Below are 26917 nucleotides of genomic sequence, written 5' to 3' on the forward strand. Positions count from 1 at the left end.
CTCCTAGAAACAGCTGCTTAAAGCCAACTTCAGCTTTACGCAGCCATTCAAGCCCATCTTCCCAGAAGCAGAGTGTCTGTTCTGCCTTTTCAGAGTGCCTGCGGCAAGTGCCTTGGGGAGAATGCTGGGCAAGACGCTGTTCAGTTTATCCTACCCAGATAGCTAAGCAGTGAAAGGATCTGTTGTACGCTAGTAAAGATCCTTAAAGGGGCTGCATGCCTAAGTTGAAATCTCACAGCTTTCTGCTTCTTTATGGATCCTATGCTGCCAACTAGGGGGAAATTGGGCAGATTACTTCCCCCTCCCTCTGTCATGGTCCCTGGGTAAGCTGCTCTTCTGAGACACTTTTTTCAGTCCCCCAGGTTTATCCCTTTCAAGTTACAGGCCCAACCCCGTCTCTGGGTTCCACTCCCATGGTTGTCACCTTAAAAAAAAAAAAAAAAAGCAGTCTTTCTTGTTAACCTTGATTTTAAAAAAATTTTCCTCTCCAGGTACAGTGTCTTCAAGAAGCTAATGACCAGCTGGACTCCAGATATTTTGGCGAGCTACTTGCTGAAGTGAACCGCAAGAGCAATGACCTGTACAGCTGTTTACTGCAGCATGTGGAAAAGATAGGAAGAAGGTATTGTAGACCCCCCTCATTGTGGTGTTCCAGGAATGTATACCAGGGTTAGAGAAAGCAGTGCTGTTTGTTTGAGCTGCATTCTGCAGACAGCTAAAGTACATAGAGTGTGGTGCATAGTAACTTATCTCCTTGAATGTCTCAAGATGTCAGAAGCCATGCTATTTTATTGAATGCAACAAGTGTATTTCAAACTGTTTTGACTAATGGTCAAGGCACTTTACAGAGTTAAACAACTATGTACTTCCCTTGCCAAGATAATTTAGACAGCACATAGTGCATACTGCAGTGAATATACTAAACGCTGTGACTTTTTGCTTTAAGACACAATTAATTATTGTACTCATCTGAAGATGCAAAGAAGGAAGCTACCCTGATGCCAAGGTTAAGTGACATGCTCCGGATTCGGAGACAGGCTATGTGCACCATAATGCACAGCATCTATAAGCAAATTAAGCTGCTTTCTACATGTATTATAAACCACTTATGAAAGAATAATTTGATAGCTGCCATCTGAGAGGATTCAGTACAGGAGCTCCTCACTTAACATTGTAGTTATGTTCCTGAAAAACGCGACTTTAAGCGAAACGATGTTAAGCAAATCCAATTTCCCCATAAGACTTAATGTAAATGAGGGGGTTAGGTTCCAGGGAAATTATTTTCACCAGACAAAAGACTGCGTGCGTGCGCGCGCGCGCACACACACACACACACAATGTAAGTTTTAAACAAACAGTTTAATACTGATACACAGTGATGATGATTGAGAAGCTTGGTTGAGGTGGAGGAGTCAGAGGGTGGGATATTGCCCAGGGAAAGCCTTACTGCTAAATGATGAACTAGCAGTTGGCTGAGCCCTCAAGGGTTAACACTCACATTCTACAAGGCAGCAGGAAAGGAGGGAGGGAGACAGAGACAGACACATACACCCTGTGTGTGTTTGAGAGATAGAGATGCGCATTTCCCCTTTAAGTATGAAGAGTGGGGTCAGAAGTACACTGCCTTGTTAATTAGATCAGCAAGCTGATTTAAGGCAGCAGCTCCCTCCATCTGTGTGTCCCCCCTGCTCTATGGAAGATGGGGTAAGTGGGGTGCAGGGGGGAGGGGGACACCCTGACCTTAGCCCCCCTCTTCTCCCCTCCCCTGCACAGCAAGCAGGAGGCTCCTGGGAGCAGCTCCAAGGCGGAGGGCAGGAGCAGTACATGGGGGGAGGGACAGCTGAACTGCAGGCAATTGATAGCCTGCTGAGCAGCTGCTGCACAGGGAACTTAGGGGAACGCGGAGCTGATAGGGGGGAGCTGATGGGGGGCTGCCAATGGGGGGGGCTGCCGGTCCACCCTGGTTCCAACCCCCACCAGCTAGCTGCAGTGGGCTGCTCTTCCTGCAAGCAGTGGACAAAGCAGGTGGCTGCCAAACAAGTTCTAAGGGAGCACTGCACAACTTTAAACGAGCATGTTCCCTAATTGATCAGCAGCGTAACAATGTTAACCGGGACGACTTTAAGTGAGGAGTTCCTGTATCTTCAAAACAAATTACAAGTTTTTCTAAAATTCCTCATTCTTCTCCTCCCCACCACTTATGTTCAATGGAGTCCAGGAAAAGATTTGCCTTCTGTTCAGGCAGTAAAGTTTCTCCAGGAATGAATTTGGTCCAGTCTGTAGAAAATAGTAAGATTTTAATAATACCGAGGAATTAACTCATCAAGATACTGGTTAAGGCATTGGCAGTGCTTAGAGCAATTGTAATGGCTCTCTGATGCTGCTTGTCACCTCGAGGAATATAAGAGGCCAGTTGGGCTGAAGCTAACCCTCCTTTGTTCTGATCCCCAAATTAAAAATGTGGTGGAGAGCCGAAGCCTGCCCATTTTTCTTCTCATGATTGGGCAGGTTTTTTTCATTCCTCTTTCACATCAGCAAGAGGCACGCTGTTAATCTGTCATTTTTGTGTGTGTGTTTTACAGGACACAGGACAATGAATCTACAAGTCAAGTAAGCACTCGGAGCAATCCAGTCCAAATGGTCACTATTTGTTGGTAATAACAATGGGGCAGATTCTCAGTTTTGAACTCAATGAAATGATGCCAGTTTACCCCAGCTGAGGATCTAGCCCAATCTGTAATATAAGGAGGACAATTTTTGATAGTTGTGCACGCCTCAGAAACAGTAGGATTCCTAAATATATCTATAGCAATATGGTTTAAATATGATGTTTTTAAACATGTACATTTAAATGATTTGTAGTACCATTATTTAGTAGCTTATGAGGGGCAAACATTAAAACTTTTTTCCTGTGTGTTTGTCTGTAAAACTGACAAGATAGGTAAAAACATGGATAAGATGTATGTCACTTAAAAAGCTTCCTACTGTAAATACTTAAATATATAGCACTTTCACTCTCCCACAAATGCAGCAGCTGTTTTTAACAACACTGCACAGAGTTGTTTCTCCACAGGAAGTGAAGTACAATATTGCCTCCAAATGAAACTTGAAGGGAATTTAGACTGACAAATGCAAACAGATTAGTCAGTTACAATCTCTAACTGCTGTGATCCTGTTGGAATGTGCCACTTACTAAATCATGTATAGCATGTCCTGCAGCATGTAGGTCATTCTAGTCTCCAATGACTTACTGACCAAGTCTGTCCATACTTAGCATGTAGGATTTGATTTGATCAGATCACATCACAGGCTAGTGTAGCTGCAACTCAGTGTAACTTTTATGTCTCCAGAATAGGAACATAATTAAGTGTTTATTATTTCTAAAACATACACATTTAAAATTGACAGACTTTTTGCTTATTCATCAGCAAAAAATAAATATGCTTCAAACTAATGTCTCCATCTAAATTAGCTTTATATACAATGTAAGACATACATTTTGGAAGTTTTCTGGATATAATTTGATCTGTGTGCATTCCATTTCTCAGTTTTCTGTCTTTCTCATGTTTTCCAAGCAGAGTAATTTAATGAAGAAATCACATTGTCATATACAGGAAGAATTCTTATTCGAGATGTCAAAGCCAACAAATTGATTTGTTTTTCTGTCTTCATTATTAGGTAGAAGATATTGAAGGTTTGATTCCCAAAGGACTGTCAGAGTTGACAAAGCAGCAGATTCGCTATCTCCTGCAGGTATGCAAATGAAAAATATTACGTGCAAATCTACAAAAAACACTGTTAATTTAAGGCAGTTAGTGATTGGCTTACACCTGGAAGCACTGATGTCTTACACATTTTTATTCTATCTAATGTAACTGTGAATGTTATTCCTATAAACATCTAATCCTTTTTTGAATCCTCCTAAGGGCTTGGCCTTGATGTCTTGTGGCAGTCATTTCCACAAACTAATTACTTTTTTTACACTATTCACATTTCTTCTTACCCGTTTTAAATCTCTCGCCTTTCAGTTCGATTGGAAGTCTCCTCACATTATGAGGATGGATTAAATAGGAGCATCTGGATTACCTTGTCTGTACCTTTCCTTATTTGGTCACAATTTTATATTAAGAAGTGATTAGTAGATATTTTATTGAATTGTTAATTGTTATAGTTCAGCAGATCTTATTGATAGCTTACAATCCATGTTGTGTAACCATCTATAACATCATCTGATGACTACCTATAACACATATAACTCATGTCTGTAACTTCCTTATGACATCTATTAATAACTTAACACTTTATAAGTGAATCTTAATATAAAGTGTGCCTCGCTTTTTATATCTCAATCATGTTCTCTCTTAGTAATCTTTGTCACACATCTTTGGATCCCTTTAGCCAGATGTTTTTGGATATGCGGTGATCAGAAAAGAACACAAGGTTCCAAATGAAGGCGTATTATTCTCAGTATTTTTTTCCCCATCCTTTATACATTTTAGTGGTATGCTTTTCTGGTCACTGCTGTGAAATGTGCTCAGTCAGAACTGAAACTCCTCCTTCGTTCATCTGGCATTGCTTAGGAATTGTAGTATAAATGTTATGTTTGAAGCCCCCTTCTAGTGCTAGCTGCTGCAGGCGCAGCAGGTGGAATAATGAGGGAGTACCATGAGCTCGTAGATGCTGCTTTAAAATACTATTTTGATACCCCTGTAGTCAAAATAACAGCCGATCCTGATTTATATTTTACACAAAGGTATTTCTTTCAGTTAAAATTGTTAGTGTTAATCTTGTGTGTTACAAAACACTTCTGTTAATTTGAACTAAGAAGAGATGTTGGGAATCCTGTGAAAGAAGCTTTCAAAAGTGCTGCATATTAATAAGAAAATTAAGTAGACAGGGAAACATGATCCATTTTGATCCAGACATAAAAAGATCAGATTACAATCTTTACTATATAAATACCAAGCCTTCACTGATAATCCCAAGAGTCACTGATCATACCAGTAACTAGAGCTGTTTTTGTATCCTTTAAAGGAAAACAACTTGACTCTTCGCCATAACTTTAAAACAGACTTGTTGTACCATGAGATACTACAATAACATATTGTTTTAATATGAACAGGCCCAGCGCACCGCCACTTCAGTGTATTAACAGTGGAAAAAGACGACAGCCAATACAGCATTACTAAGCACTACTGACTCCTTTTAAATCTGTTTTGCTTTTCTCCACTAAAGGGAGGAGCTGGTGTTTTTATCTAATGGTTTTTGTCCTTGGGGTGAAAGCTTAGTTTGGCAGATCTCAAAGAAATGGACTCACTGGTGTGTGCTTTCCCAGGAGTGATGACTAATGGTTTTGGTTTTTTTGTAATTGCTCTAATTCTGAATGCTGTAAACTCACAATATAGCTGAAAATCGGAAATATTAATGTTTTTTTTCCCTTCCCACTGTGTACAAATATGAAACTCTTCTTTATTTCTCTTATTCTTTCTTAGTTAGAATGTTTATTTTGTCCTATATTATGAGGCAATAATCTAAATAATTTTGTGTAACTGACAGTGTTGTTTTTAGTGAATGAAAGTCTCATCCTTGTAGTCATGGATTCAGATTTCAAAGTACAAGTGACATGAGCAGCTCTTACAATTCTGTTTCTAGAATTAGTTAGCTGCAGAGTAAATGTAATGTCCAAGTTTGAAATTATCTAACATGTGTCTCTAAACAGATTTCAAATAAATCCCATAACTGTTAAACTAAGGACAATCAGTTTTACTATTCTTGTTGTTTGGTTATTTTCAGTTATTGTCAAAGATTATATCCCACAAAGAATCTGAAATCAATCCTTTTCTTTTTCCTAGATGAGAGTGACATCAGATAAATCACTGCGACTTGTACTTTCCACTTTTGGCAGTTTGCGTGGGGAGCTTTGCCATCTACAAGATGACTTAGGGGTAGGTTATTGCAAAATTTAGTTTCCATTGTCTGATCTCTTTGGTTGGTTGATTTTGGAGGCCTGAAGGGACCATTATGATCATCTAGTCTGACCTCCTGCATAACACAGATCTGAGTTTTTACATTACATTGTTTCAAGTATTTGCAAGAATCAGCTTTAGTCCATAAAGAAAAATTTAGACTAGACTAGTATCTTGTCCCAGCAGCAAACTCCACTGCAGTTACTACTGTTGCATGATGACTTTCCCTTAATGATTAGCTGTATAGGTAATTGCCTGTTTTGTTGAAGGATACTCTGATACCAGGATGATGTGCATAGCATAGGAAGACAGGACAGCAAAATAATAGAACTATATATACTGTGGAGAATTTATATCTACCCTCACTTGATGGTGCTTAACCTGACCAGGATGAGAGAACAAACGTGACAGATGTTAGTCATGTTGCTTAATGCACTACTATCATGATGTAAGAATCTATATAGAAAATAATGTAACCACGGACACTTTGGGCTAAGTGTGCAGTATTGTAACAGAGCAAACAAATCACAGATAGAATTTAAATTATATCCAACAAAACTGATTCAGAATTAAGTATACACTTTGGGGTCTTGTTTCATTTAGTTTGCCTTTATGATGAGCTGATAAATTAGTCATTTTAATTCATTTGTTTCTTTTAAAAATAAGGGGATCCATTTTTTATTTATACTGACAAATTATAGTAGCTATTCATAACAAGTACTTTTGTCTCATAGAAATTGGAAACTGACAAGATGTTACTAGAGAAAGACCTGGCTTTTAAAGAATCTCAGGTGAAGGAGTATGAAGCACTGTTGGCATCCGTGAGAGAGAATAATCGCCAACAGCAGGTAAATTCATATATTTTATTATGATCAAATTTACTATCCTTCAAGAATTCACACTTAAAATAAATACTGAGCTCTATGAACAACTTTCACAAATCTATTCTTGGTAGAACAGCTTCCAACAAAAAAGAGAGAGGTTAGAGATCAGCATTCTCTGTAACATGTGAATGTGTTGTTCTGAACGCTTTATACGAGTACTGTTACCGGAGATGTTCAGACATCTAACACAGGGGTGGCCAACCTGTGGCTCTGGAGCTGCATGCGGCTCTTCAGAGGTTAATATGTGGCTCCCTGTATAGATGCCGACTCCGGGGCTGGAGCTACAGATGCTAACTTTCCAATGTGCTGGGTGGTGCTCTCTGCTCAACCCCCTGCTCTGCCCCAGGCCCTGCCCCCACTCCACCCCTTCCCCTGAGCCTGCCATGCCCTCACTCCTCCCCTCTCCCCCCCCAGAGCCTCCTGCAAACAAGAAACAGCTGATTGTGGGAGGTGCCGATTGTCAGAGCTGCCGGTGGGAGTTGCTGACATATTACTGTGGCTCTTTGGCAATGTACATTGGTAAATTCTGGCTCCTTCTCAGGCTGGCCACCCCTGATCTAATACATAGGGTTCTGGCTAGGAAAATAAAGGGGCCAATTCTCATTTATACTAAGGCCCCATATGCTGCTCTGTCCATGTAATGGAGCCTTATGGATCCAATTTATTTTTTCTACATTAATTTTTAAAAATACATTTGTGTGTTTTTAAAAATCGTATTTATCAGTTGCAAGTGAATGAGATCTGGAAATGTGTTCTGTGTAGGATATGGTAATTGCCAAAAAATATCATAATTCATAGCCACTCTAGCAGAAGCAATAAATTGAGTCTGCTAGTAATTTGTTTAAATTTTTTTTAGTAATGCTCCATGTACAACTGAAGTTGTTGTCCACCTGTGAAAGCCTATTAAGAATTTAGCCCACTATATCAAATAAACATTGGGCAGTCTTTTGGGGGTAGGGAATTTTGTCCAAAACTAGTGATTTGAAGAACTTACTTGCTTGAAAAATCCAGTGCTAAGTTTCACAGCTTCTAGAGTGAATTTGGCCTACCTCCTAGAATGCCCAACCTCTTTCCACACATGCTTACACCAACACTGGATACAATATATACACTAAAGGCCTGGCACAGGGAAGTGCTGACTGCCTTTAATTTCCATTGATTTAACAGAAGCTGAATATCTGCAACATCTCCCAACATCCGGCTCTCCAGCTGATATGAATCAGCTATGAATAAAGTTATGTAGGACAATAAGTTAAAAAATGGCTCATCATAAGTAACTGTATACCCAAAACTGAGCTTTGCTCAAAGACAAACCTTGAGACTACCTCAATGACCATATCTAAGAATTTTTTGTTTGCTGCTTTCATAGCAAGGACTCAGAGACAGTGTTGCAAAATGTCGTTCACTGGAGGAACAGATCATCTCTCTCCGATGTGCTGAGGGAGAGAAGGACTGTCGGTTAAAAGAACTGGAATACTGCAAGCGTGCCTTGGATCAGGAGATCCAGAACCTGAGAATGAAGGTAATGGTTTTTTATTTTCTTGTCACTATTTTTTCACTCATAAATCCAGCTACACTAGATTTAGAATTCATAGGGTGGAGGGAAGGTGACATGTAAAGATAATTTTCTTGTTTTCTCATCTGATGATACATACTTTATATCCTTATAACTGTATTACACTGCATAATAATTAAGAGTACTATAATTTTGTTTTGCATAGACCTGTTCTAATCCACTGATACAAACCAGCACAGATGAGCTCTCTAGTCGTTACGTGGAGATGATTAACAACTTGAGAGAGGATAAAGATAGAGAGATCCGCAATCTTAGGGTATGTTGGTTATCTTATAACGTATACATTCATAATCATGTACAGATTTCTGAGCAAAGTATGGATATAGGAAAGTGGCAGGTTCCATTTTCAAAATTACAAAATGGAAGAAGCTTATACCAACCAAATATACATACTTTAGCTATTTTGTGGTTTGAAATTAGAGATAGTGGTCTCTGTTTTGTATCCATTGAAATCCTCGCCTTATTGTTCACGTTGTGTTTGGTTGAAAACTAATAATTCACCCTTCAGAAGCAGATTTTACAGAATCTTTTCTGACTCCAAAACTGGGTTGGCAGTTTTACTACACATTAGAGACTTGTGAGTTGAGCATAAACAAAAGATTCATGTATTTTGGGAGCGTGCAAAAACTAACCAGAAAGGCAGCTTTCACAGAATAAGACAGATCCTGATTTAAATTGTACCTATAAAACCTCTGTCACACAAGGGTACTGTATTTATATTTGGCCTGCTTAGAGATCTTTCTAACTTGTGCTATAATTGGTAACCAAAAGAATTTATCAGAGCATACTGAGTTTCATAAACTTACTGATAGCAAACAAAATCAAAGCACTAGTGAACTACTAAAGTAATAATGTTAACTTGGAACCACTCCATTGCACCAAAAAGGCGCTAAAATCATTTAATTGAAGTTGACCTATTCTTGAGTCTCCCTGAACATTTTTTTTTTATATTAATCTGGTTATTTTAATGTGGTTTCTTGCTGTGTGAGAATCCACACAAACATAAGGAGATGAGATCTAAAGCGCTGACAAATGTACCAAGTGGACAAACTGGAAATACAAATATCTTTTCCCTTTTATTTCTTTCAGTTGGAGTCCTGAAAGAAATAAAATTGGAATTTTGTACCAATAGCAGATATAAAACTTTTAAATAAAATTTGGATTTTTAAGTGTATGCCAGTAGGATGCAGAATCAAAAAAAATTATCCTTCTATTATTTGATGAAAATCCTTCATTTTCAGAGTCATGTCCAGGACTAGTCACACAGACAGGACCATACTTTCTGTATTCATATATTCAGGGTCATGATTGTTATTTAGGCTTCTACACACTACCATAATACAAATCTTAAATAATTATAAAGTAACAGAAAACAAACAGCAGCAAAACATGGGAGAAGTAGTGCATTAAATAAAATAAATCCACAAACTGGATAAAATTAGCTTAATTCTAGTTTAAAGGAGACCAGCAAAGGAGGAAAAGTTGGACTTTTTGCCTTTTTAGTTCATTATGTATTAAAAAGGCCTGAAAAGCTTTCTTTGTGTTTTTGTTTTTTTTTAACCATAATATCAGTAATTCAAGTTTAGTGTTCCACAGTTTTGATAGAAGACTGCGTTGGGGGTCTTAGATGTATATTTAACTTTTAACTAAGCCATCTTTTCTCCTGTTCAGGTGTGTGTGAGAAATAGGTGTTAACTAAAAACAAACCAACAGTTTTAAACATATGAATAAAATTGGCTTCTCCTGTCAATCAAGTTTTTAATTATCCGAGTTCTACCGGTTCTCCTGTCGCCTGTAGCATGTTTCAGGAAAAACAACATAGAAAGACTTGAACTTCCTCCTTTTTTCTTTTCTTTTCTTTTCTTCCCCCACCAAAAAAAAAAAAAATTAAAATTCAGATCTTTTTGAAACACAAAGCAGCAAAAAAAGGGGCACAACTCCATTGTTTGTTCATTGCAGGTCAGCTTTATTTAAGATGTGTCGACTTCAGAGCTATTATTTTCCTTACCATGTGCATAACTGTTTTTTTTTTTTTAAAGTCCCAGATAAACCAGTTCCAGCAAGATATTTCAAGAAGAGATGGAAGTAACAGTGACTTCCAGATGAGGCTGCATGAACTTACTTCAATGTTAGAAGAGAAGGAGACTTTTATTAAACAGCAGCAAGAGGTAAAAACAGTGTTCATTTGTGCTGCAGTTTTATAAAGTCTATTATTTACTCTTACCCTGTTGAGGACCATAAGAAAATTCAAATTTTAACTGTGTAAATCATTAGAATTTAAGGTGGAAGATAGAGCAGGTGGGGTAGAGAAGATCTGCCAAGATAACAGCACTACTGATCTGTTTCCTTTAATTGCTCTGCTACATGTAAAACTATAAGTCTTTGGTTTGCAGGACACTTCTTCCATCTATTACTATAAAATTCCTTTGTAAGAATCTTTAATACTTATCAACAGCTGCCCCTTCCTTTCCTCCATGCTAAGTGGATGCCAGAGGAATTTATGAGCATGCTTCATAGAGAGGGGAGTTCTGCAACCTGTTCAACCTTTGTCTCTCCTGAAAAAGGAGTAATTTTTGCCCAACCCCTAGTAATACCCTTGACTGTTAGGTAGAGCCTGTAGGCCTTCCTCTGACCCAGTCTATTGGAATAACCAAATTTGATTCCATTTTGTCTTCTGAAAGGAGTTTAACCTTAATTATTTTCTTGTGACTTCAGAGTTAAAAATAATAATTCTGAACTCTTCACTAAATGTTATTTTTGGTTTCCTTAGGAACTCTTCAGGTTGAAGCAAGAAAGATTATCATGCAATCAATCCACAGGTGTAACAAAGTCTATCATCACAAAAAAGTAATGTAGCAATATAATTTTCTTAATTTTTTTTTAATTTTCATTTTATACTGGTTTTCACAGCAGTAGTGGCCTGCAAATGTCAGGTTACAAGATTCTCTTTTAAAATGTTTATTTAATATCTGGGCTTAAGAAAAATGTCTGGAGAAGATGTGCTTTATATAGTCCCACTGACCATTTTAATGAAGTGTTTGGAGGATGTGAAGATAAATGAGGGTGTTCCTTCCTCTGAATCTCACTTGATAAACTAAACCTTAGAAAGTTGTATATGTCTGAGAAATGCCAGTGTTCTAAGACTTAGTTGGAAATCTATCCTACTGCACTTTTTATTCAAAACATTTGTATTTATGGCCAGAAAACGATCAGAATAAATATGGCAATCTCTGTATGTGAATGCTGATTTAGATTTGCTTGCTTTAGGGATAAAAAATATGGACTACTTAATCCATTTTGCTCTTCAGAGTTAACAACACTAAAGCTTGGTGTACACTACAGAATTAGGTTGACATAAGGCAGCTTATGTTAGTGTTTATATTACAGCCTTGCTCCCACCAATGTATGGGCCCTATTACACCTCCACTTATGCTGGTGTAGTTAAGAAGTTGGCTGTCTGGTCAATTTCACAGCTCCTTTTGAAGCCATGAAATTGACAAGAAAGCTGACTCCGCAACTGACAGGAGTCCAGGCTGGATCTCCCTGCCAGAGACAAAAAGCCCCAGGTGGCTGACCTCCCCCTGCTCCTGGCAGGGAGATGTGTGGAGCTGAAATCCCTGTCTCTTAGCCCCACCCCCCCACTGCCCCTCTTCAGTTGGTGGAAGCGCTCCTGGTGAGGATGCACACCACTGACAGAAGAACGGTAGTGTGTCCAGCAGCCATCGCAGTAATTACTGTGGTGGCTGTAAGTCGAGCTAACATAGGTCGACTTAAGATTGTAGTGTAGACATGTCCTGGGCTGAGAACACACATGTCAAAAGAACAGTAAAAAACAGTCCATACTGTCGCCATTTTTTTTTGGTCCTCTGCAACTGTATGCCTGTGTCTTTTGAGCATCCCTTAATGCTAATTAATGGGTGTTGGACAGAATCATGGCATATAGTTAGTAATGAGTGTTTGGCTTTAAAAGAAAAAGTAATACATGTGGAAACACACACTTCTAAAGTGGATGCCTTTGAGGAGAGAGAAAATTTCGGTTGGTAAACTAAAGCCTTTCAAAAACTATGGTTCAGATATTTACTTAACTCTTTTTAAACAAATCTGGGCGCAATAACTAATCTAGAAGTGAGTATTGTGGGGGAAAGGTTGAATTTGGTCCTCCAAGACGAGATACTGCTTTGGACATAGATGTTTATCTCTGCTGAGCTTTTTAAACAGTATTCCACTTACAGTTTTGCAAAACTTTTTATACAGGTACATGAACCAATATCCAATCCTTGGTCTCCTGTCCGATGACTACATGGCTTCATCACCAGTTAGACAAACAGAGACTATTGTAATTGAGAAGACTGAGGCAATGTAGAAACATGTAAGTTATCCATGTTAGTTATATATCATTTGTTGTTGATGTGCAGATTCAGTACTCTAAAGAAGCCAAAAATGGGCTAGTAAAAAGCATTAAGGCAACAAAACTTATTTTGGAGACTTCTTTTCTGTAAATAAAATAGCAAAATGAGCAATAGGTCAGTAAGAACAGCCTAGAGAATGTTTCATAATAGACAAGTACTAAAAATGGTCTCTGCATGTTGGTGAAGAATAATAAGTAGAATAGCCTCTACTTTTTTCCTCTCGTTTATTGTACCTCATATCTTACAACCCTACTTTAGCCTTTGAAAGGGTTACAGTTTTTATTGATATTACACCATAAGTAGTACTGGTATGTGGTAAATGAAGATTAAGCCAAATCAGCTGTTAAATCCCAGCACTGAAAATGTGCCCTATTTTTTGTTATCTCTAATAGGATGTACCACACCCTCAATAAACTAGTAGGGTGGGTGAATAAGAGGCTCTCATACAAAATTCAAAGCCCAGGGACGCTGGTGGCTTCAAATCACCACCTTTATCTGCTCTGAAACCTGGGCTGCTCCTTTGGCTCTGTGGTATAACAGACAGTTACAAGCAGTTTCAAGGTTGCCCCACAACATTGCCTGGAATCTCTACCTGTAGTTGGAGGGGTGGGGGCTTTAGTTTACAGCAAGCAGTCTCCAGGGCTTCTGAGGGGATCCTCAGCAGCCAGCCATACATAGTGCCTGAGGAGTCCTCCACCAGTTGGAATCAGCGTTGGTTTTAGGGCCCTTTTACACTAGGCAGAGCAGCACAAAGAGGCTTGCTTTTGAATACAAGTAGTTTGCAGACAAAGGTTTCTGGGGAGCAGTACTTTAACCCTGAATATAAATATACATCGAGCCTCGTAAACTTGGCTGGCACTTCACACAGACAAACCAGTTCCTTTCACTGAAGAAACAAACATGACATGTAGGAAAGATTGGTGGGTTTTAAGGAGAGAGTGGGGAGCATGTAGGTGAGAATGGGGAGGCTGTTCCTCCTGTAGGGGACACCATAGGAGCATACTCAATTCTGAGTACAAGGAGATAGATGGTGGTAGAGGTGTAGGAGTCACAAGGGGCAGCTGGAGCCTGTTTGAAAGTTAAACTCGTTTGTTTATTTCACTACAGGAGAGAGAGCGAGTACTATAAGCTGAGAGAAATTTTGAGGTTTTATCTCCTGCAAGCATCAGGACAGCTCCCAAAATGAAAAATCCCTCCTACACCTTAATGGGAGCAGGATTTAAAGTCAGCGGCACCAGGTTTTCACCCAAGATCTTCATACAGTAGAACCTCAGAGTTATGAGCTGACCAGTCTACCACATGCCTCATTTGGAACTGGAAGTATGCAATCAAGCAGCAGCAGAGACCAATAAATATAGTACTGTTAAATGTAAACTACTTAAAAAAAAAAAAAAAAAAAGAAAGGAGCATTTTTCTTCTGTATAGTAAAGTTTCAAAGCTGTATTAAGCCAATGTTCAATTGTAAACTTTTGATAGAACATCCATAACATTTTGTTCAGAATTACGAACCTCCCCCCTTCCCAAGGTGCTCATAACTCTGAGGTTCCACTGTAGCAGGTTTCAGTTGAAAAAATTATTTTACTTAAGTTACAAACCTATGACAATATAGGTTTATACTAGAAGTGTTTTGTTTTTTAACTTCACCTGTAACAACATATGAGGCAGTGTATTTCAGTTACCACAAAACATTATCAGTATTTAAGCAAGTTTTTGTCACTGAAATGTGGTGGTGTGTATAGGTAAAATTTTCAGAAGCACCTATGTGCTCATTACTGTAGTTTTTAAAAATAAGTAGCCGTTGAGTAGCATGCTACCATGAGTACTAGAATATTTAAACCTGGGTGCTTAAAGTTAGACACTGAATGGGAACTAAGGCTATTCACTTTAGGTATCTGAGTCCCATGGAATGTCAGATACCTATTATATAAAAACAACCATGTTTCTTGCATAGACTTATTTGTAAGCACTTGTACATGTACAGCAAAATTGTTACATATGTGAAATCCAATGTGATGTTTGTTTTGTGTCAGGAATAACTTCCACTCAATTAACTGCTTATTTCTTTTAGGAATGAACAGATCCAGTGACAGTCCCAGCTGCTTAAAGGAGCTCATACCAAATGACTGTATCATGGCTTTAACGTTCTGCTGTTTTTCATCATTAGTCTAATATTTAGAACCAGGCCTTTCCCTGAACCCCAGTCAAAGGTGTATGTGTTAAAGACACGCAGTGGGAAATAATGGATTGTGAAAAGCAATGGCTGGCCTTACTCAAAGCAAGCAAATTAACTTCTATCTGATGAAGAACACGCATTTTTCATAGTCTGCCCATTACCACCACTACTGAGTCATAACACACACAATACTAGCATTACATGCAGTTAAATCCCAGACGCTACATTCTCCATAGAGATGAAAAGCAACAGGCCATACCATTTCTGAAGTTCAGTCCTTCCAGACCACATTGAGTAAAGGGGTATTTTCCATTCCTTGCTGCATTACTGAGGAGAGGACCAAAAACCCCACTTATTTAGTCTGCATGCCTGGTGAAGAATAATAATCGTGAACAGTAGAGGCAAAATTACATCAATTACAAATTACTTGGTAAAGTTTGACATATACGTCTGCACATCAGCATTTCTTGAAAGGATGGTGCTCATGATTTTGATACACTTAAAATAGTGGTACCAGTTTCTACTGTTTAGAGTGTTAATTTATTACTTCACAGATCTTAGATTGGTTCTAATCCTGCACTTAGCATTTGATCTCAGTATGGACAGATGAGAAAAGATAAGTGCAGCCACTAGAACTAATGGAAATTTAATCAGTGAAGTTTACATTTAAAAAAAAAAAAAGCACACAAAAATTCTGATCTCAAAATGGCATAAGAAATTCTAAAAGTAAAAGTTACCTCTCTGAAAACATTTACAGCATTTCTGTACATAAACTAACCAAAATGCTTTAACTTGGGAGCAACTCCATGCAAGCAAACTCCCTCATGGCCCAGCACTGAGGAGCTGGATAAAGTGATGAGTGCTAATTTAGCAGATACATTTTATGAAAAACAACATCTATAATTTGGCAAAATAATCTTCTAAACTTAAGACAACTAAGTTTTAAAAAGTGCATTAGCGATCACATGAATAAGTTTTTGACTGAACCTTTATAAACTGAAAACCAGCTGTGACTATCTATCTGTACTAGGTAGGCATAGTTTAAGATTCTTGAAATTTACTTGTAAATCAAAATTTCAAGAATATGGCATATCCATTTTTTTATAAAGTAAAATGAAAATAGTTCTTGGGCTATATTCTGTTGTTAATGGAGCAAAATTCCCACTTGATTCAGGACCACAGAATGTGTCCCAATCATTTTGGTATAAGTGATAAAATAGAAAGTTGAAGCAATGTGGTGGGGTTTGAAAAAAAATATAGAGAAGATACTGGGAGGAGAGGAATTAAGGGTTCTACAATACTTAAATAGGTGCTGGCTTTTGTAAAGGGTTTCTTTTCTATATTTTAGTTATATTAGAGGCACTTGGAGTCCATTTTATATCCATACAGATACAATATATATGTTGGTGGGAGCACTTGTGACCTATGGGTAATAAACAGCTGGGAAATAAACATTCTTTGTCTATTAATAAAATATAGTGTGCAAGTTTAATTTTCTGCTAACAAAACCTTACAGCCATGTGTCCATCTGCTTTAGAAAACATCTAAGGCCTATCTTTTAATTCTTTAGATGCACTAATTTATCTAAACAGCTAGGCTACTTGATGCTACATTTTTATTTAACACTGTTACTAGACCCCAAATCCTTTATGCAGGATCTCAGGAGTGGGGGGGGGCAGAGTTCGCTGAAGGGCACTCAGGGGAGAGAGCCAGGCATAAAGCTATGCTTGCTCTATAGTCCTCCACACTGCTGCCGGTTTATGGCCCTTTGCACCACCAGAGTAAGCAAAGAAATTATCAATATTTTTAATTTTGAGAAAAACAGTTATTGTCCGTTCTCCACCCCAAAGTCAGTCATGGGGGGCAAAAATTTCTCAAACATTGAAGGCAACTTCAAAACTTACCATTCAAATGTTCAGTAGGGACTAATCCATCCATCCTTACTCAAACTGCCCACTGACACTTTAATTTGCCAGAACTCGAATATTTCCTTCATTCTAAAACAATTTTCCTATTTAGGGGCTTGTTTCTGCCCTTCTGAATCCAATGGGCATTTTGTCACTTATCTTAACGGGGAGTAGGATCAGACCCTGGTCTCAAACTCCTGAAAATTAAAACAGGAATAAGGTGACTTCTAATGCATATGTTAGACATTCTTTAATTAGCTTAAACCCCCAATTTCTTATGGCTGACTGCACATTATTAAACAACACTGACATTTACACCATTTTAAAATAATTCTCATTTAGTTATTATGCAAATATGACATTCACAGGGCTCCTTCCCTGCCAGAGTGAGTGGTGATGCTAGAAGATATTCACATGAAAAGGTGGGAAATTGTTTGTCAAAAATGTAGTCTGCCTAATGGCCATGGCAGAACTCTGTTGGTGCAAAACAGCCAGTACCATAGGGTTAGTAAAATGAAAGACTGAATAAAATGCCGCCTTCTTTAAAAAACAAAACACCACCTCTGGGGAGCTTTGACTCAAGGGAAAAAAACGCCATTTTTAAAATGGCTAACTATCTTTGCTGGCATCATCTTAGTCTTGTCTCTCTCTGGCTCAACTACCTTGGAAGCAATTCAACAGGCATCGCACACGTAAAGGAAGAATGCTTTTGGGGGGAAGGAATCACATAAAAAAAGGTGAAAATAAGGGTACAGACTGTCACAATGTGTTTATGGGGCTATGATAAATTTTGTACAAAGTATGCCTTGTGACTGAGTTATCATTTGACTGCTGGATCTGTAGCTGAATCTCTGTACATAGATATTTGTACAAAGCTATAACCATAACGATATAGCTGCATTGCTATGGTTATAGCTATGTACAAATATCTAACATCTCTTAGCTGTAGCTCTCTATAGGCATAGACAAAGATGACTATCCCTGGCTTCAGCAAGCTATATCTTTAGATAGCCAGCTACAGCCAGAGATCTCTATCTATATCTAGCACTGCAGACATCCACAGTGTATCTCTAGATACAAAAGATTGCTATGTCTATAATGAGCACTGTATGTACAGCTGTACATCTCTATTTATGTATAGCTAGCTATATCTAAAGAGAAAGGTGTATTCTACATTTTAAAGCATGTAGGATTTATTGACTTGCAGTTGTAATAATTAAGGGCCACATTTTCCCCAAAAGAACTACTCTCATGAAAGTAATTCAAATGATCCTATCACAGGTGTCCGTGTTTGCCCAGAATAGTGTAACCACATGCAATTCATCCACAAAAGCAGTAAATCTTGGCTGGTCAGAACCACCCAAAGTGTGCCTCCTATTTACGATCAGAAGGCTCCTTTTGCTGATTCCAAAAGCCCTCTCAAAAGGGGATTATCATTAATCCCCTAACACTGGACGGGAGTTGGAAAGGGAGGATATGACAGTTGAGACAAGGGGATGCTGAGGATTTTGTCGAGAGGATGCTATCGGGGCAGGAATTGTCTTAGTACAGGATCTAGTAGAAGGGCTGATCACTGATGTGGATCCCTAGCCACTGCCACATCAGCAACAACATAGAACATATCTGGGGCATGTGAAATCTAACCACCATTAATGTTATTTGCGTGGGGACCAGAGTTGTCTTTGTTGACAAGTTGCAACCATTTACTTGCACATTTAAACACTGCTGCTACCATGTAGCTCATAATGGGATGCTATGTATTGATTGAACTACCTAAGAATGTGAAACACAAGAAAGAAGCAGCTCCCACCAATTTTTCAGTCTTTAAAGGTATTTTGGGGGGGGAGGGAAAAAAGCGGCAAAAACAAACTAAAAAAAACTTAAGTTATTTCTCTCCAAAGGTCATACTGCAATGGGTGATTTTTTTCCACCCAACCACACTGGATGTGGATAAGCAACATTTCTCTTCATCTATACCTCTAGTAAATTGTATGACACATAAAGAACGAGGTTTTTATCCTGCAAAACCAATGCTTTTTCCTCAAACTCCTTTCCATCTAATGTTGTTTAGGGAGTATCATCCCTATGGGTATATCACAGTACTCCCAATTATCTGCATTATAGAAGCTTTACAGATCCATTATGCTCTGAAAAATATATATGAATACATTTTATTTTCAAGAGATTACAACACAAAGAGACAAAGTCTGATTCAAGAAACTTGTAAGCTCCACTTAGTGTCGCAGCAAATCTTCTAACTGCTTGGAGCCAAATATCTCCAGTTCTGCCACTGACCTGCTGCATGACCTTGCTCCAGTTACAACATCTGTACAATGGAGATAGAGTTCCTTTCTTTGCAAAGCACTTCAAGCTCTACAGATGAAAAGCACCATACAACAGCTAAATATTGCACACGCACACACATGCCCAAAAGCACTTCTCTTGGAATAGGATACAGGAGATATGACTGAGATGTAAGCTAATTAGAGGCAGAGTGACAACTGATCAAGTCTTCCTTTTTTACTCTGACCCATAACAATAGAACAAGAGTACAAATACTATAAGATTATATAGTTTATTATTTGGACAAACATTTCTGATTGAGTGGTGTCAGTGGTCTATGGATAAAAAACTCTTAAAACCATGATTTACTGCCAGTTTATTTTATGCTAAAATAATTTTAAAAGATCTAGGAATAAGTTTGTCTGCTCTGCTACCCTGCCTCCAGCACTACCCAATAGCTGAAGCTTGACACAGTGATTATGCATGTATCCAACCATGCATTACTATACAGAAAGAAATTTGCCTTCCTGACTCCTGGTGGTCATCAGCATTCTTTCTTCCCACAGTGCCTAACAATGATAAAAGCATTTGGAAGGAAAGCTTTGGCTATCAAATCTTTAGGGTAAAATCTGCAGGTATAGGGCATTCCTAGTAGCAGAACTTCACCCCTGAAATTCAGTCCTACAAGATACATGCCTGAGGCCAAAAGTGACCACAGAGAAGCAAAGCGTTCCATTAACGCTGTCCTTGAAATCTCCTCATAGACTACTGCTGCTACTGGGTTCACTGTTATATATTCAAAGTACATTTTCCTCATTTTGGAGAAGCTATTGTATGGTATTGTTTTTATCTATATAAACTGTGCCCAGATGCTACAGTAATGGAACCTTTAAAAACTACTGAACAAAACAATTCTCAAAAGATTGTCAAATTAGCATAAATAGACCAAATACTTGTAGACACCACAGCAAATAGTGCAAGAGAGTGAACAGAAAATATTCAAAACTTACAGTAAAAATGGTTTTGGAGGCTCCATAGTACATCCAGACTTTTGCAACACTCCTCTGTTGAATACTTCATGTAGAGAGGAAGCACCTTAAAAAAAGACATGCAAAATTACTAAAATTCTCTATTGAATATGAGATGTTGACATGTTTATAGCAATAACTTTTAAAAGTCTTTCAGGTTTACAAAAGCCAATCTGTGATCCATTGAATGCTCTTCCCCACAGTGATACAAACAGCAGAAATGTAAAAATAATTCAGAGGTTAAAGAAACTCCCATCAAACTAATTGATAGTATTAGAAAATTCAAAGTTAAAGAAAGAAACTTTCCTTAATCTTTATTTATTCTTTATTTGCAGAAGTCTCTGCAAATATGCAGCCACACTTACTTATAGTACAGAATCCACAAGAGATAGAGCTATGGATAAAAATGTATCATTCTCTGAATACCTTTGTTTTTATTAACACTCCTCATTATGTTACTATAGTTTTATATGTATTTTTATTTTAAAAATGAATAATTAATGAGACTGTCCAATAACAAGGCATAACTGATAACTAGGGCTGTCAAGCGATTAAAAAAAATTAATCACGATTAATCACGCAGTTAAACAATAATAGAATACCATTTATTTAAATATTTTTGGATGTTTTCTACATTTTCAAGTATATAGATTTCAATTACAACAGAATACAAAGTGTACAGTGCTCACTTTATATTTATTTTTATTACAAATATTTGCACTGTAAAAAACAAAAGAAATAGTATTTTTCAATTCACCTAATACAGGAATTGTAGGGAAATCTCTTTATCATGTACAGGTTTTAGAGTGGTAGCCATGTGAGTCTGTATCAGCAAAAATAATGAGTCCTTGTGGCACCTTGGAGACTAACAAATTTATTTGGGCATAAGCTTTCGTGGGTTAGAACCCACTTCATCAGATGGACGGAGTGAAAATACAGGAGCAGGTATAAATACATGAAAGGATGGGGGTTGCTTTACCAAGTGTGAGGTCAGTCTAACAAGAAATCAATTAACACCATCCTAGCCACTATGGATGTAGAAGCCCTCTACACCAACATTCCACACAAAGACAGACTACAAACCATCAGGAATAGCATCCTCGATACCATCACAGCAAACCTGGTGGCTGAACTTTGTGACTTTGCCCTCACCCACAACTATTTCAGATTTGGGGACAATTTATACCTTCAAGTCAGCAGGACTGCTATGGGTACCCGTATGGCCCCTCAGTATGCCAACACTTTTATGGCTGACTTAGAACAATGCTTCCTCAGCTCTCGTCCCCTTACACCGCTACTCTACTTGCACTACATTGAGGACATCTTCATCATCTGGACCCATGGGAAGGAGGCCCTTGAGGAATTCCACCAGGATTTCAATGATTTCCACCCCTACCATCAACCTCAGTCTGGACCAGTCCACACAAGAGGTCCACTTTCTAGACACTACAGTGCTAATAAGCGATGGTCACAAACACCACACCATACCGGAAACCTACTGACTGCTATACTTACCTACATGTCTTCAGCTTTCATCCAGACCGCATCACATGATCCATTGTCTACAGCCAAGCTCTAAGTAAAGTGCATTTGCTCCGATCCCTCAGACAAACACCTACAGAATCTCTATCCAGCGTTCTTAAAACTGCAATACATCAAGAGCATCAAGAAGCATATGAATCTTTAGCACATCTGGCATGCAAATATCTTGCGACACCAGCTACAACAGTGCCATACGAAAACCTGCTCTCATTGTCAGGTGATACTGTAATTAAGAAGTGGGCAGCAATATCTCCTGTACATGTAAACAAACTGGTTTCTCTTAGCGTTTGGCTGAACAAGAAGTAGGGTTGAGTGGACCTGTAGGCGCTAAAGTTTTACATTGGTTTGGTTTTGAGTGCAGTTATGTAACAAAAAACCCTACATTTCTAACTTTCACTTTCATGATAAAGAGACTGCACTCCAGTACTTGTGTGAGGTGAATTGAAAAATACTATTTCTTTTGTTTATCATTTTTAGAGTGCAAATATTTGTAATAAAAAATAATATAAAGTGAGCACTGTAGACTTTGTATTCTGTGTTGTAACTGAAATCAATTTATTTGAAAATGTAGAAAAGCATCCAAAAATATTTAATAAATTTCAATTGGTAGTCTATTGCTTAACAGTGCGATTAATCGCAATTAATTTTTTTAATCGTGATTAATTTTTTTGAGTTAATCGTGTGAGTTAACTGTGATTGACAGCCCCACTGATAACTAAGCACTGTCTATTTTAAATACATATAATTCACCCAAAGTTGTTATATTTTTACAGAACTATTTTTATTAAAACATGAATTTTAAAACAGCTAATATGTATTTTCTCCATGTACAGGAAACAACAGTAGATAAAAGGAAGTACATATTAAAAATAAATTTATGTTCTTTTGCCAAAAAAGGCATTTTTCACTTATTTAACTTTTTAGTTAATTCTATAGCTGTTGAGTTTATTAAAAAAGATCACAAATGTTTAGATGCAATACTGGGATAATCATTTTCCAGATTTAACTTTATATTATGAAGCCCATTTTAAATTACAGTACACGGCCAAGAAAAATTATCATGCCACCAAGCTTCTAGTTTTTCCCTTATTTACATCATTTAAAATTTGTGAAACAAAAATTCATTTAAACAAAATTTCATAGTTTTGGTGGCAAAATACCATGTTTGTATATGCTGTTTACTGAACCAGAGTTACTAGCTATTGTCTTATTTATGAGGAGCGTCTTCTATTCAGACATAAAACTTGGTTGTGTATTGGCCATATGCCAATATTGTTAACAGTAAAAGGTGTAGGAAGTACTCAAGCCATTGTTCAACTACCATGAGCATGGGAAATGGGAATATGGACTTTTGTCTTTTCTACTGTGACTCTTTCCACCTTTGATTATAGTATTCGACATTTCATTTATCATGTAATATTAAAGTTCTCTGAATATAGTTAACCGCCTATAAAACCTATGATATAAACATAAATCACTTATTTTTTATGTGCCTGTAGCTTTTAAATTTACATCAGTTAATCAATGAAGTGCAATAAAAAAGTCTGACATTTTAAAGCAACCCCATCTGCACATTTATAAGTTTCCTTTCTTGCATGGGCAAACATCATATTAACAGGCATATAAGCTGCATATATGTGGCCAATAACACTTGCATCACTTTAGTGTATGACACAGGACAGAGTACAGCTTTACAGCAGAGCTCACTTTACACAGTGTGCTACTTTGGATAGCGTCATATCAAATTTGCTTAGAAAAACATCACCATATTTGTTGTGTGATACTCACTGACAGTTTGTTAAGAATACCATCTGCAATTCTTGAATTAGCAGAAAGCATAAATACTGTATATCACCAAGAACTTTTTGACATGCCTGGATTGCACATTATCCATGTTCCCTTGCTAGTCAAACTGTTCACAACTCCTTTTTGTGTTTTTTTAAAAAAAGCTTAATCTTCCCTATTTTTGTTTCTTGAAAGATAAAGATGTTTAATGAATAGTACTTCTATTAGGAGTAACAACATGGATCCTGCATTTTAAAACAATTTATAGCAAAACGTTTATGCCCAAAATAGTGAACGCCCCACCTGGTACTTACTTGGAATTCTGGACTAAGTCGAACAGCTGACCATTTTTTTGGACAAGCAATAAGTGTGCACACTAACCCCAGCAAAAACAACAAAACTCTCCAGTAGTACACAAAGGTTACGTACAAATATCCAGAATGCCCACAATCAGCAGAGTAAAAATAAGCAGCAAACAAGAGCAGTTTATTTCCTTTCCATACAGTGAACTGTGGGGTTGTTCTGTTCACCCCTATTCACAACTTGGTCTGCCAATGCCCCCATCTCATCCTACAGAAGCAATCTGTCCATGTAATTTCTGGAATACTTTGGCATCTTCATTTCCATAAATGAGTACTTGTGGCACCTTAGAGACTAACCAATTTATTTGAGCATCCGATGAAGTGAGCTGTAGCTCACAAAAGCTCATGCTCAAATAAATTGGTTAGTCTCTAAGGTGCCACAAGTCCTCCTTTTCTTTTTGCGAATACAGACTAACACGTCTGTTACTCTGAAACATTTCCATAAATGAATTTAAAGAGAAACTGAGCTCTTGGATTTTTCTCTTTTCTCTCTTCCGTGTTTTCTTTCTGCTTGTTCCTTTATCTTCAGAGCTAATTTTTCTTTTGTAGCCCTACCATGCCCCACCCCGAACCCCCATCCTCCTAGCTCAACTCCAGCAGTCCCTGTCTTCCCTCCAGAATCCCACTCTGTTCCCTTAATCTGCAGGATTCCCACCCACCCTGGGAGCCTATTCTCTCCTGGCTCCTTCCTACTCTCTCCAAGTGGTCCTTCCATTTACTTCCCACCCTCCCCCAGGTCTGTGCCTGTCTCCCTCTGTCCCTGCTCTACTGGGGTTGGGGGTCCCCTCCCTTCGCTGCTCCGTGAGAATGTCTGCGCATCCAAAAAGCAACTCGGAGGAGACAGAAGCTGCTCCCGTGTCCATTCACAGCCAGATGGCAGGGAGCTGGTGGAGGGTAGCGCTGGGAGAGCAGCAGCACTGTGTGCTCTGCTGGCCAGAGTTGGGCAATGACAGAGTCTGCCTGTGGAGGTGAGGGAAGTGGGCTGTGAGCCTGGGAGGTCAGATGACAATATTAACTTGCTCACATTAAAATAAGAATCGTCTCCTGGTTTCTAAAAAGCTGTTCAGCTAAAGTGGACATGCTCCAAACCCTTATTTTTGGTATTAGTTTGTTTGTTTTTTAAAGCAATGCAACGTTCAGTAGCTTGGTTTCTCATATGATTGAAATCTGACCACACCCTGTATATTGATCAGAATACTGTGAGGACAAAGAATCTAGGTAACACATTTATCGGTCGGATAGAGTTGCACAAGCCTGCTTCTAAACCGATTTCCTTTTTTCAGGCACAGCCAGGAATCAATCAGCCACCAACAGGTACAGGGAAAGCAATGCCCCAACTTTTAAAAAATTAACCTAGAAATAGGAGAAAGTAGGGTCACCAAGCCATCATCTCAGGAGAAGCTTCCTCCACCCACGGTCTAAGCACCACACCTTAATTCCTCCATCCACCACCCTTGCCTCATATGAGAGCCCACACACAAAGGAGTATCACAGTCAGCACTTACTCTACCAGCCCACCACCCCATTCTAAATATTTGCATTTCATAGTCAGTAGGAATTCAATTTGCAAATAAAATGATCTGATAACATTGAGAACCACTTCCTCCTGAGGTAAGCTCTCTTGCTGAAAAATGTGTTCATTAACCAGGTTTTAAAATTTTGTTGGCTTTAACAAAAACAGTTTTAGAACTTTCTCTTCATTGCTACCTAGTCACAATGCAATTTATATGGAGTGTTCATTATTTGTTAAATTCTAGTTCTGATTTCATTTTCTGTAACTAGAAATTTGTCCTGCCACTTCGTATTTCATTTAAGCTATTATGAAACATGTTTTACTTTTCTGAAGATATGCTGTATAGCATACTTTCTGCCATCAGGCCAATTTATTTGATGCAGATATCCCATTACAGTCTATATGCAGTACTGCAGATCATACAATGTTTGGCACCGTTTATGCATCTTATTATGGGGATATGTAGAAAATAAACGGTAGGACTAAATGTAAAAGTACATCTAGATGATGAAATTAAAACTTATCTTGTAAAGCACTGTCATAACCATACAGCTAAGGGTAGCATAAAATCCCTCCTTTACCTGTAAGGGGTTAAGAAGCTCAAATAACCTAGCTGGCACCTGACCAAAAAGACCAATAAGGGAAGAAGATCCTTTCAAATCTGTGGGGGGAGGTTTTTGTTTGTGTTCTCTTTGTTGTTCTCTCCGGGACAGAGAGGGACCAGGGCAGGAAAAAAACATCTCCTAAAACCGTACCTGAAATAAGCATCTAAAAGATTACAAAAATGGTAAGTAATAGCAAGAAAATGCGCTTAATTATCTTTTGCTTTAGCTTGTGAATTTTCCCTATGCTAAGAGGGAGGTTTATGCCTGTTTTTTGTAACTTTGAAGTTGAGAGAGGGGAATCCTCTGTGTTTTAAATCTTTTTATTACCCTGTAAAATTACCTTGCATCCTGATTTTACAGAGGTGCTTCTTTTACTTTTTTCTTTATAATAAAGTTCTTCTTTTAAGAACCTGATTGATTTTTAGTGTCCTAAAAGCCCAATGGTCTGGTCTGTGCTCACTTGGTTAACCTATTGATTGGTATATTATTCTAAAGCCTCTCCAGGAAAGGGGGTGAAGGGGTTTGGAGGGATATTTTAGGGAAATAGGAATTCCAAGTGGTCCTTTTCCCTGGATGTTTGTCTAAATCACTTGGTGGTGGCAGCAATACTGTCCAAGGACAAAGAAAGGATTTGTGCCTTGGGGAAGTTTTAACCTAAGCTGGTAGAAATAAGCTTCGGGGGTCTTTCATGCAGGTCCCCACATCTGTACCCCAGAGTTCAGAGTGGGAAGGGAACCCTGACAAGCATATTCATAAAATAGTCTGGCTACACTCCCCCAGAATAACCCAAGTGGTTACCTGCTCCAGACTTACTACTTCTGCAGCAAGTATTACTGACAGACCCCACCGCTAGCCCAGCTGCCACTGGGAGAATGACAGAATAA

General features: G+C 38.2%; 1 protein-coding gene and 1 long non-coding RNA gene across 4 annotated transcripts in view; one reads left to right on the plus strand and one right to left on the minus strand.

Moving 5' to 3' along the window:
- The window catches only part of POF1B (POF1B actin binding protein), a 47003-nt gene extending 30521 nt beyond the window's left edge, over positions 1–16482 (plus strand). The window contains exons 4-14 of one of the 2 annotated variants that reach the window (XM_043521643.1): positions 492–622; positions 2583–2610; positions 3679–3753; positions 5853–5945; positions 6701–6814; positions 8220–8372; positions 8572–8682; positions 10466–10594; positions 11197–11273; positions 12681–12795; positions 14904–15734. In XM_043521643.1, coding sequence (XP_043377578.1) covers positions 492–622; positions 2583–2610; positions 3679–3753; positions 5853–5945; positions 6701–6814; positions 8220–8372; positions 8572–8682; positions 10466–10594; positions 11197–11273; positions 12681–12789 — 1020 coding nt within the window. In that variant the 3' untranslated portion in view covers positions 12790–12795; positions 14904–15734. Of the gene's footprint in view, positions 1–491; positions 623–2582; positions 2611–3678; positions 3754–5852; positions 5946–6700; positions 6815–8219; positions 8373–8571; positions 8683–10465; positions 10595–11196; positions 11274–12680; positions 12796–14903 lie in introns of both variants that reach the window. The other variant, XM_037909049.2, reaches the window with a different exon arrangement.
- On the minus strand, positions 3317–21789 carry LOC119567075. 2 transcript variants are annotated; one of them, XR_005226791.2, is made up of 5 exons: positions 21742–21789; positions 20209–20293; positions 15268–17112; positions 8185–12919; positions 3317–3747 (listed from the first exon to the last, which is right to left on the minus strand). It is a non-coding gene; the product is annotated as an uncharacterized LOC119567075 (long non-coding RNA). The 2 variants fall into 2 exon arrangements; XR_006283530.1 differs by having other exon boundaries at positions 15268–15377; positions 21742–21787.
- Positions 21790–26917: the final 5128 nt, after the last annotated feature.

The sequence above is a fragment of the Chelonia mydas genome, chromosome 9 (assembly GCF_015237465.2).
Source record: "Chelonia mydas isolate rCheMyd1 chromosome 9, rCheMyd1.pri.v2, whole genome shotgun sequence".
Classification (NCBI taxonomy): domain Eukaryota; kingdom Metazoa; phylum Chordata; order Testudines; family Cheloniidae; genus Chelonia; species Chelonia mydas.